Source organism: Vanessa tameamea, chromosome 10 (assembly GCF_037043105.1).
Source record: "Vanessa tameamea isolate UH-Manoa-2023 chromosome 10, ilVanTame1 primary haplotype, whole genome shotgun sequence".
Taxonomy (NCBI): Eukaryota; Metazoa; Arthropoda; class Insecta; order Lepidoptera; family Nymphalidae; genus Vanessa; species Vanessa tameamea.
The window spans coordinates 10,725,673-10,736,892 of NC_087318.1; the positions used below are offsets into that span (position 1 = coordinate 10,725,673).

At 33.6% G+C, this 11,220-nt stretch overlaps 1 protein-coding gene across 1 annotated transcript; it reads right to left on the reverse strand.

Moving 5' to 3' along the window:
* Window positions 1-1,781: 1,781 nt before the first annotated feature.
* Window positions 1,782-10,761, reverse strand: LOC113391672 (carboxylic ester hydrolase-like). The gene is made up of 11 exons (XM_026627722.2): window positions 10,587-10,761; window positions 8,084-8,223; window positions 7,128-7,270; window positions 6,902-7,044; window positions 6,491-6,676; window positions 5,636-5,826; window positions 5,383-5,551; window positions 5,089-5,305; window positions 4,027-4,136; window positions 3,292-3,424; window positions 1,782-2,046 (listed from the first exon to the last, which is right to left on the reverse strand). Exons 1-11 carry the CDS (start codon window positions 10,684-10,686, stop codon window positions 1,881-1,883), a joined length of 1,698 nt encoding a protein of 565 aa, XP_026483507.2. The 5' UTR covers window positions 10,687-10,761; the 3' UTR covers window positions 1,782-1,880.
* Between the last annotated feature and the right edge of the window lie 459 nt (window positions 10,762-11,220).

Sequence of the window (11,220 nt, forward strand, 5' to 3'; positions counted from 1 at the left end):
TTATTTTTTTGTTATTATTTAAATTGAGACGGGATTTTTGATAGCTAATTTCATTTAATGCATAATATATAGGGAAAGAAACTTCATTCAAACCAGTAGTCCGACAAAACCTTACATTTTGTTTTTATAAAATAAATCCATCCGTATTATCCGACCTCCGTGGTCGAGTAGTGCGTACACCGGTTTTCATGGGTACGCCACTGCGATCGTTCGATTCCCGGCCGAGTCGATGTAGAAAAAGTTCAGTAGTTTTCTATGTTGTCTTGGGTCTGGGTGTTTGTGGTACCGTCGTTACTTCTGGTTTTCCATAACATAAGTGCTTTAGCTACTTACATTGGCTACTATAATCATCATAAATAAATATTTATATTTATTTATTTATATATTATTACTGTTGCAATTTTCAAATAATTAAAAAGTGTTTATAAAGATAAAATGTCTCGGTTAGCATCAATTTGCTAATTACACTTAAAAAGTAACATAAATAAAACATTCGTCGTAATCAGAAACAAATAATTTCATTTATATTATTTATAAAGATAACAAGCTCCCGCAGATAACGGCCGAGTTTCCCTCGGATGGAATACTTGAATTATTCACATTATTTATTCAAATTACTCGTTTTGGAAAATTAGGCAAATGCAGATCTTCTAAGCTTATGTGCCATGTTTGTTAAATCCTTATAAAATAAACTTTATATTGTATGGTGTTTTTGTTTTAACAACAAATAAAATATCGGGATAAGAATGGATAAACTTGAAAGGTTATTCGTTTTATATATATGTTATATTTTTACTTTGACTATCAATTGGTGAGTCTGATGCTATATTCAATATGTTTTATTCTCAGGTGAAGTTTGAGCAAATCGCGAAACTATTAGTAGTAGTAGAAGATTTAAAATTTTAATTTACTTCTCTTGTATTGTTTTAAATGATATGAAATCGCTTTTACAACAACACTGTTTAGGTTAGGATTAGGATAGGTTAGGATAAAGTGAACATTATGAATCATTAATTAGATTATAGATGATTTGAAAATAGTTACTGTATTAATCGTGACCGCGAGGAATGGTGGCGAGAATGCTAGCAGAATTTCCCCTTTGAATCGCAATTCCGATCCTCTGGGCAAAAAACAGAGCCTGTCACCAGTGGAGGAAATAAGGCGAGGTGATACTATTAATGAAGGTTTTTTGCACTACTCCTCCGACGTTCAAGTGTTTCAACAGTAAGTTACAAATATATTTAAGGACTTAATGTTAATAATTCTTTCGGAGAAAAATCAATTACTGATGAAATTTATTTAAATTATCTTTGCTAGCTATTGATCATAAAATGTAGTCCGGGGGTAAAATTAAGTTTTGACATGATACAACTTTATGTAAAGTGATGTACAAACTTATAGGTAGTTTAAATATTACTAAGGGCAACTAGAGATAGAGCCGAGATGGCCCAGTGGTTAGAGCGCGTACATCTTAACCGATGATTTCGGGTTCAAACCCAGACAAGCACAACTGAATTTTCATGTGCTTAATTTATGTTATAATTCATCTCGTGCTCGGCGGTGAAGGAAAACATCGTGAGGAAACCTGCATTTGACTAATTTCAACGAAATTCTGCGACATGTGTATTCCATCAATCCGCATTGGAGCAGCGTGGTTGAATATGCTATATACTTTTTCCTCAAAGGGAGAGGAGGCCTTAGCCCAGCAGTGGGAAATTTACAGGCTGTTAATGCAATGTAAGCGCAACTAAATAGATAAAGACCATTGTAATGTTTTTGAAAAAAGTTACTGTAATATAGACATGATAAGCATATTTACATTACACACCACTCCATAACGGCATCCGTTATATTGAATACATAATATTATTTATACGTAATTAATATGACATTGGAAACAGTTCCTCCCAGATCTTCATCCTGTCTTCCTTCAAATTCTTCTGTACTTTCAGTTCAGTGTCAATACGCAAGTACTGGCGATTGTCAGGAAAAAAGCGGGGCCATTTAAAATTCTCCAGTTCGGGAAGGTCGCCATAATTCGGGTCACTGAAACAGCAATAGTATCAAAATTAATTTGTACTAAATTTATCTGACAGAATTTTGCAATATTTGTTGGTAATGAGTCGAGATGACACAGTGGTGAAACTCGTGTATCTTAACCGACGATTGCTGGTTCAAACGCAGGCAAGCACCACTGATTTTTCTTGTGCTTAATTAGTGCTTATAATTCATCTCATGCTCGGCGGTGAAGGAAAATATCGTGAGGAAACCTGCATGTATCTAATTAAAACGAAATTCTCTCAGAGGAGGCCTTAGCCCAATAGTGGGATAATTTCCAGGCTGGTTTACTTTTTTCATATTTTTTTCTATGTGGACGCTTAAAATTTCTTTAGAAACATTCCGAAAGCTCATAACAAAACTTAAATACAATAGTGCAATTTTACAGGACGAAAAAAATGTGAATAAAATCAGAACTATTCCAACGAGCTACTTTGAAATATGGCAATTACGCTTCTTTGTTTATACCACAACCGGAAAAATACCGTAAATATAGTCGAATTGTAGGCGATAATTCGGGACATGTAGAAACACATTGTTCTTTTCAGGTCATCTTTAATTTTTTTCGAGAGACAGTTAATTCTTTTTTATTTGTTACATTATGTTGTAAAAAAAATTAGAAAACTAATCAGAAAATATATTTGTTTAAATAAAAGTTTTTCATAGGAATGCGAAAATATTTCAATGCATAAAATTATTGGCAGGAAGCTCTTTTACGCGCTTTACAGTAGAATAAACTGGAAGAAATCGTCACGTAAGGAAAACGCGTTATGCCCCTCCAGTCGACCTTTTCTCTCTTTCCATTGTACGTGGTTGTGTACAATATTGTTTAAACATGTTATTGTTTTAACTAACATGGCATTTTAATAAGTTTTATTTTTTGACATTTAAACATTCTCAAGCGTTATCAATTTATACCAAAAGCAACTTCGTTCCAACCGACTGTCCAGTGAGACCTTTTTTTTTAATATTTTCGTTTATATCGTCTGTATATATTTATAGAAACATATAAAATTATACTAATGACGCAAAACCGTATACGTATGTGATGGTACCGACGCATTTCCGAGAGGGAATAATGTTAATGTTTGGTGCCAACGTGAGATGTCTCACATCATATGCGACTAATATAAGGCATTTTTTTTATTACGACTTCTTTGAAATATAATGTTGAGCACTTCCTTGTAGGGATGTTATTGGTTTTGTAGTCTATATTTCAATCATACAACTTACCCGTGTCTAGCGAAATTGTACCAGATACCGGTCATCCTGTCGACGGTTGTGGAGTCCGAGCCATTGGTGCTGATCGCAGGGAAACGGAGACTTAGTGGGAAAAGACAAATCAGATCGTCGTGGTGAGCCGCGCCTGGCATATGTTGATAATTTGATGATTATTGAAGTAATATTTTTTAATTAATTAGTTGTTGAACCGGGATGGCCCAGTGGTGAGAATGCGTGCATCTTAACCGATGATTGCGGGCTCAAACCCAGGGAACAAACGCTGAATTTTCATGTGCTTATTTTGTGTATATAATTCGTCTAGTGCTCGGCGGTGAAAGAAAAAACCTGCAAGTGTCTAATTTCAACGAAATTCAACCAACCCGCATTGGAGCCGCGTGGTGGAATATGCTCAAACCTTCTCCCCAAAAGGGAGAGTCTGTTTACTGTAATTGTATGTCGAGAAATATCAATTTATAATGAAAATGATCGCATTAATTAAACTCAATACGGAAATATTTAATATCGTTAATGTTTTATGAATCGCTTAAAATAATAAACAAATATTTTCTTAGTGTTTTCTTAACTAAATAGAATTATGTACACACAATATTAATTAAGTTCTTTAGAGGATTAAAAAGTTCAATTATGAATATAAATAAATTATAATTAAAAAAATAACGAACCGAAATAACAATTAATGTTTAAATTCGATGTCAACGCTTTGAATAAAATGAAATTTATAATTACCTAATGGTTTTTCAGTCGCGAGATCCTGATAATAGCTGTTTGTGCCAATATAGGCAAACTCATAGTACCACACGGGCTGCGGCGAGTGGCGACTCATTAAATTAACCAACCTAAAATAGTAAGATGTAGGTTTTATACTGAACTTATACGTACATACTAATTTTCTGGCTTTTTCTTTCCTATAATGCTTATCGACTGATTTATTTAATGTAATAACATCCGATATGTCCTCTTGACCGCTATCGGCTAGAGTAACCATTCTTTTTAGAGTTAAGTCATTCTAGGTGGTATTCCGACAGGACCAATAGTTCGACGTATTTTCTGAGCAAGGGAGTGTTAATTGTGGCAGCTTCCGAACTCCATGGTCATGCTGAGAATTCCTTGACAGAAAATCAATACCCCATAATGAGTCATTGACTAATTGCCGTTGGTCTAATGGATCTATGTACATATATATGTAAATAGTATATATATATATTATTATATATTGAATGGGAACATAATTTTCTTGACCTCCAAGATACAGGTCTTTTTTTTTATTATTATTTTTTCTAGTTGTAGATAGGCGGATCGGCAAATGGGTCACCTGATGTCAAGTGGTCACCGTCGTCCATAGACATACGCGTTGTTAGAAATATTAACCATCCCTAACTTCGCCAATGCGCCACCAACTTTGGGAACTAAGATGTTATGTCCCTTGTGCCTCTAGTTACACTGGTGCAAACAATACCAAGTATTGCAGCTTGGCGGCAGAATATCTGATCTATGGGAGGTACCTACCCAGACGGGTTTGCACAAAGCCCTACCACCAAGTAAATTAGGTAAAGGTTATCCCAGTTCCGAAGGAGTTCAATAGAATTATTTTGAGTATCAACGATAATAAGCCTACCATATTTCATGTAACTAGTTCTTATATTATGATTGTGTTTTTATTTTTTAATTTCTATTAATAATATTTCTTTTGTTTTTCTTTTATTTCGTTATATAAAAACTGAATTTATTTTTATAAGGCTATGCTTTTTTCAATAAATTGTAATTATTATATTATTCAAATCAACATACTTGTGAACAGGATAGCTCACTATGGAGTCCTGGTATAGTAAGCCTAGATTTTTTGCACTTTCGTTGTCATTTTTCAGTGGATTGTCGTGAAGATACTCCGTGCGCAGTCGGTTCGCAGTATAACTAGCATTCGTTTTCGGTAACAGGAATGATATAGGTGCTATTGATTCCCATTCAGAGTTCATTTTATCCAATAAGGTTTCATTCCTTATTATTGCTGTTGAAAACAAAACAGTATAACAAAGACGTTACAACCAAAAAAGCAAATACAAAATTATAGAGTTAAATACGAACTAAAAGCCTTCCAAAAGAATTCATCCTGAGTCTGACTGATGATGTATGGTACGGCGTTCATCTTGCCTTCTTTAATGGCTGTCACAGGATCAATTGGCAAAAACCTCTCCTGCCCAAAGTCTTTTTCCACGACCGGTACCCAAATGCTTAATGGGTCATATCCAAATTCCTGTAAATATTAAAATTTTCGATTTTTAATATTTAATAATAATATAATTTACGCTTTTTGAAGTTTTCATTAAAAGTATATTACATAAAAACCCGAAACGGAGTTTCCTATATCTTTCCAGGGTTTATTCTTCAAGCAGTCGACAATGGCTTTTGAGTTGGTCGTGGGGCAGTCAACGATCTCTGCTTGCCTCACTGCTAACTGATATAAATCGTTTGGAAAGGGTCTTACTTTCAGGGGTGAACCACTAATTGAAATTGCCCTGTGGAACAAATCTGAAACACATTTAAGGAATGAAAACAAATTTTGAAAGTAATGAAATCAATCTCGACGTTTGAACGGCATTGATTAATTTGCTTGAGAGGATTATTTTGTGCAATTTGAGACTTTCCGGTTTTATTAAAGGTGATTATCGGGGAATGTACGATGTTTCGAAGAGGTATCCAGGTATCATGCTTTTTTTTTAAATATAGTAATTTGGCCAAAGTCCTGCTGTCCGTGTTGTTGTTATATACAATTTTTAATTATTTTAATATCCCTGCTTTTTATTACGCTGCATCACATTCTAATGTGATATAATTTTGAAGTGTTCGCTTCGTTACGGTTAAACCATAGTCTCCTTGAAACATTTGACCGTTACACACTAATACATACAATAGTTACTGTCACGTTGATATAGTGAATATAATATATAATAGTCAGTATTACTGGCACACGGGACATAACATCGCACTTCCTAAGGTTGGTAGCGCATAGGCGATGTAAGAAATGATTAATATATCTTACAGTGCCAAGTCTATGGGTGGTGGTGACCACTTACCATATATATAAAAGTGGCTAGCTTATTAAGAGATCTTAGAGTTCTAGGGTGGGCTGAAGAACTATTGAGTTTTTTTCTATCAAGATAATAGGAAATTAGTAGCGTTATATTAATTCTACCTTTGGACATCGGTGACACCATATGAAGCATGACACTGGTGGACCCAGCGCTACAGCCAGCTATAGTAACCTTATTGGGATTTCCGCCAAATGCAGCAATGTTACGCTGCACCCACTGTAGTGCGACCACCTGATCCTTAAATCCATTATTACCGGGAACCAATTCATCGCCAGTACTCAGGAAACCTGATAATTGAAATCCTTACAATATTTATATGTATATAATTGCGAGAGTTTAATACGTGTCGTGAATCTTTTATTCCACACAAGAATATTAATTGGATGAGATGGGATAGATACTATTACAATTATACCCAAACGTAAATTATTATAAAAGTATAGATTGTATTGTTATGTAATTAGTTCATTAATAATATGTATATTTTTTATGAATTGAAGTAATCTATTAACCTAGGCTGCCTAGTCTATAGTTGATAGTCACAAGTACAATATCCCGATCAAGGAGATAGTGTGGTCCAGCCAGATCACTGCGTCCCGTCATCGAGTAGAATCCGCCAGCGTGTATGAAGAATATCACTGGCAGAGGATCTGTTCTGAAATGTTATATTTATATACAAAATAAATTTATTTGTTGAAAGTTTATTTGATATATTTTGTTTGGTAATTAAAATCATACCTGTCTTTCTTAAGGGGAGTGTATACATTGATAGTTAGACAGTCTTCGTCGATGTTTTTGATAGCCAATGCTCGGAATGGACATGCGGGACCATCTTCACTTGCATCAACTGGACTCTTGTATTCTAGAATCGGTACTGGTGGCTGTGGAAAGGCTGCGTATGAAACTGTACATGTGCATGCATTATTGTTGTATCCTGAGCTATTTTCCCTATGACCGGTTATTTGCATTGATGAAAGAATATTACTGTCTGGTATTGGATTCCACTTTTGGTGTCCATGTAGGTTCCCTTTACTTCTTTATTCTTAATAAAAAGTTTTTGTGAATTTTGTTACTATTAATCTTATTGTGATCAAATACTCTAATATCTTGACATACTTAAACTGTCCTTGACTGAGAGCGATTTAAATTCTAGTAATATGACGTCACTGAACCATGCTTTTAAGTTGATAGTTTCAAAATTGTTTAGAGAAAAGTACCAAGTACGATTAGACTCCCCTTAGGATATCGTACCAACCTTTGGTTTGAAATCTTTATTGTTATTATCCTTGTAATGATAACAGATAGAAGTATTTTGTGAAAATAGTGTGGCTAGCTATTACAGATCTAGTGATATAGCCTTAGACAGACAGACAGCGTATATAACTTTATTCCTAAGCCAGAATAGGGTTTAGGTAAGCAACCCTATATTATAGTGCCTTGAAAATGATTTATGCATTTTTCCATTTAATTAGTTTATTAAATAATGACGTATGTTATAAAATAAGTGTATGTTTATGTAAGTTTTATGAATACCGACAAAAAGTCGATAGGAAACGTAACAGCGTGATTTTATATTTGTAAATAATTGCTTATTTTACGCGAATGCTTTTTACTGTTCTTATTTTAAATAATATGATGTTTTTTGGATTATCTTCTTGTATGTTTACAATAAATATTTCTTAGTCTATTCGTACCTCAAATCTTAAATTGGAAATGGGTGGTTGCGCGTAACGTATGCCGCGGTAGGTTTCAAACTTGCGCCCGCGCCGAGTGACATTGTATCCGCCATGAAACTCGCCATACGGCGATATGGTGATTGGCTGTTTTGGTGTATCTGTTCATAAAAATAAAGACACTTAGCACATAAATAATAATATGTAATGACCTGTGGTTAATTATTACTTTATTATAAATATTTACTTGGTGGTTTGTGCAGGCCTGACTCGGCCTACTCATCAGATATTCTACCGCCAAACGGCGGTACTCAGTATTTTTGTGTTTCGGTTTGAAGGGTGAGTGAGTCAGTGTAATTACAGGCATGGTGGGAGGTTGGTGATATAAGGAATGGTTAATGTTTCTTGTACCGAAATTGTCTATGAGTGGAAGTGACCACTCACTATCAGATGGCCCATTTGCTCGTCCACCTACCTACATCATGAAAAGTGTCTTTCAAAAGAAAAGTTTGTCAAGTGTAAAAAGTATATAAAGACTAATACGTAGATATTTGCAAGTTGGGCAGGATATTTTTAGCCCCCACGCAAAAAGAGATGGGATTTAATTTCGTATAGACAGGCTGTTTTGTGACTATAATATATAATCATGATAGAGTGACAACTTTAAAGTTATTAATTTCTCCAAGGTGAGGTAAACTAATATGAATAATTTTGTAAATAAGTTGAGACTGAGTTTATGCCTTAATTATTAAGATTTTACATACAGAATACAGTAATAAGTAATGTAATGTAGTTGTTTTACCATGCTAAAATAGCCAAATAATTTATTTTATTGGATATACCGTGGTGTACCAAGTTATCCCATGGTTGTGCAGAAATAAATTACGTACCTACAAAAGAACCTCACGGATATCTTGTTTCAACCATATGAGTATTATAAATGCGAAAGTAACTCTGTTTGTCTGTTGTTTTGGCTTTTTCAAATGCAAGGGAAGCCGTGTGCAACAACTAGTTTAGAATAAAAGCGGTATATTTAAGTAATATTTTTTTTTCATAATGAAATTTTTAATTTAAAGTTTGGTGATAATACTTAAAATTTTGTAAATAGGTATTACCTAAAGTAATAAAAATAGTTTTTATGTGTTTAACTTGCTGTATAAATCAAGACCGCGTGGAATGGCGACAAGAATGCATTTCGCCTCGGAATCGCAATTCCGATCCTCAGGGCGCTAAAACTTATGATTTTAAACATATTTTTAGTTGGTAATTATTTGTTATAGTTAATAAAATAAGTAAATGTTTCTAATTATTATAGCAGTATATAGAAACCAAGTATATATTATGAGGGCCCCGCACACACAAAGGAGTAAAAACGGCGACGGAGACGGGCATGACGGCTTAAGAGAGCGTTACCGTTTGCTGAGTTAAACCAACTCAGCCCCGAGGGGGCACAAATTTATATTTCACATTACAAGGAATAGTTAGTTCAACTGAATTTATTAGTAAAAAAAGTATTAGTACAGTACAGGCTGTAAATTTTTTGCTCGCTATAAAATTCACGGCCTTTGTCTCTTTGTGCATTTTATTGCTTGTTATTGGTAACCCTTTTTGTTCTTGTTTATCGAATTTAATATCGTGGCGTTGTTGATGGTATTGCGTTCTAAATTTAAAAATAATTGGTTACGGACTGTAATTTAAATAGATAGTTTAATCATTTTATATAACTATAAAGGGATAACATGATTTTACGTAATTGTAATATTGTCCGAAATATAATAAGGTTTGTGTTAATTTTTCTTTTTTACTTGTCATTCATGTAAAAAAATAAATATTTTTTATAGCTAAGTTTGTTTATTAAATATTTTCAGTCGATATATAATTTATTGAATATTAAAAAAAAATGCCCATAAAAAGCCAAACAATACAAAAATGGCATCAAGTGGGTTTTTGAAATACGTTTCAATTCCATAATAATATTCGAATTATCGATACTCAATTTCAATCATATCTGGAACGAAGTTCTTTTACGCGGTTACAGTAGAGTGAACTGGCAGAAACCTTCACATTAGGAAAAAGCGTTATGCTAGTACGATCTTTCCAAAAGCATTACTTTACCAGTGCAAAGTTATGTATGTGTACACTGGTTAAATGACTGGCTAGGAGGATAGGAGCTGTTAGAACGTGATCACGTTATTGTCCTTGAATTGAACTGACCTTGGTGTAACAACAGTTTTATTTTTATCACGATCCAGTCCTACATGTAAACACAATTAATTTGAGTTAATATTTAAATGCACTAAAAAGTGTTTGTGATCTTAACGTATTGCATATATGACGTTTATCTAATAACTTCGCTTGAATTGTAACTCTGTTTTGTCATTTATAATTAATATGAAAGATAATTAGGGTACAGTTTTATAATAAGCTACATTCAATGATAGATTAACGCGTTTTAATATTTTCGAACAACCAAACTAAAATTAGTTCGAGTGAGATTAATTTTATTTCACCAATTAAAACTGACCTGAACCATCATTGTCGTGGTCATGTCTGTGGTCACGGTTGTGATTGTGATGACAATACGACGCGACCACAAGGAGCAACACATTTAACAGTATCTTCATCGTGCACAGACTAATATATACTGAGTGGAAAATTGTGCACAGACACTTATATACGAGGCAGGATATTACATTTAAGAAATTATTCGGATGAGTAAGATTGTGTTATTCACATATAAAACCACTCTGTCAGACTAGCACATGCTAAACAAGGATAAAATACTTACGTTAATGCGTAGAGAATGGTTTGAAATCCCTATTTATAAATGGAAATATATTCGTCTATACGTCTTTCACGCATCAATGGAACTGTCATAATCGAGATGCATTTTCAAATAGCAATAATTTTTTCTTAATCAAAGAAAATGTACTCGAAGTTGCGGATAAAGAGCAACTTAATTTTAAATTAAACTAAATCGAACTTTAATATTTAATTTATAGAGTTTATTTCTTTACCGTGCTTGTGTTATATAAGAATTGTCAAAGCGAAATTTCAGATACAGACTGCCAAATACAGTACTAAAGGTTTTCGTTTCATTTCATAATTGAAACAGAACATACTTCATTATGTATTCTGTATAAAATTTTATATAAAAA

Excerpts from the sequence above, each read along its gene's own strand:
- LOC113391672 (XM_026627722.2), bottom strand. The coding sequence starts at position 10,686 with ATGAAGATACTGTTAAATGTGTTGCTCCTTGTGGTCGCGTCGTATTGT. Across the intron at positions 5,827-6,490 it reads GGTGTCACCGATGTCCAAAG|ATTTGTTCCACAGGGCAATT; the intron begins GTAGAATTAATA and ends AATGTGTTTCAG. Across the intron at positions 5,552-5,635 it reads ACTCCGTTTCGGGTTTTTAT|GAATTTGGATATGACCCATT; the intron begins GTAATATACTTT and ends TAATATTTACAG.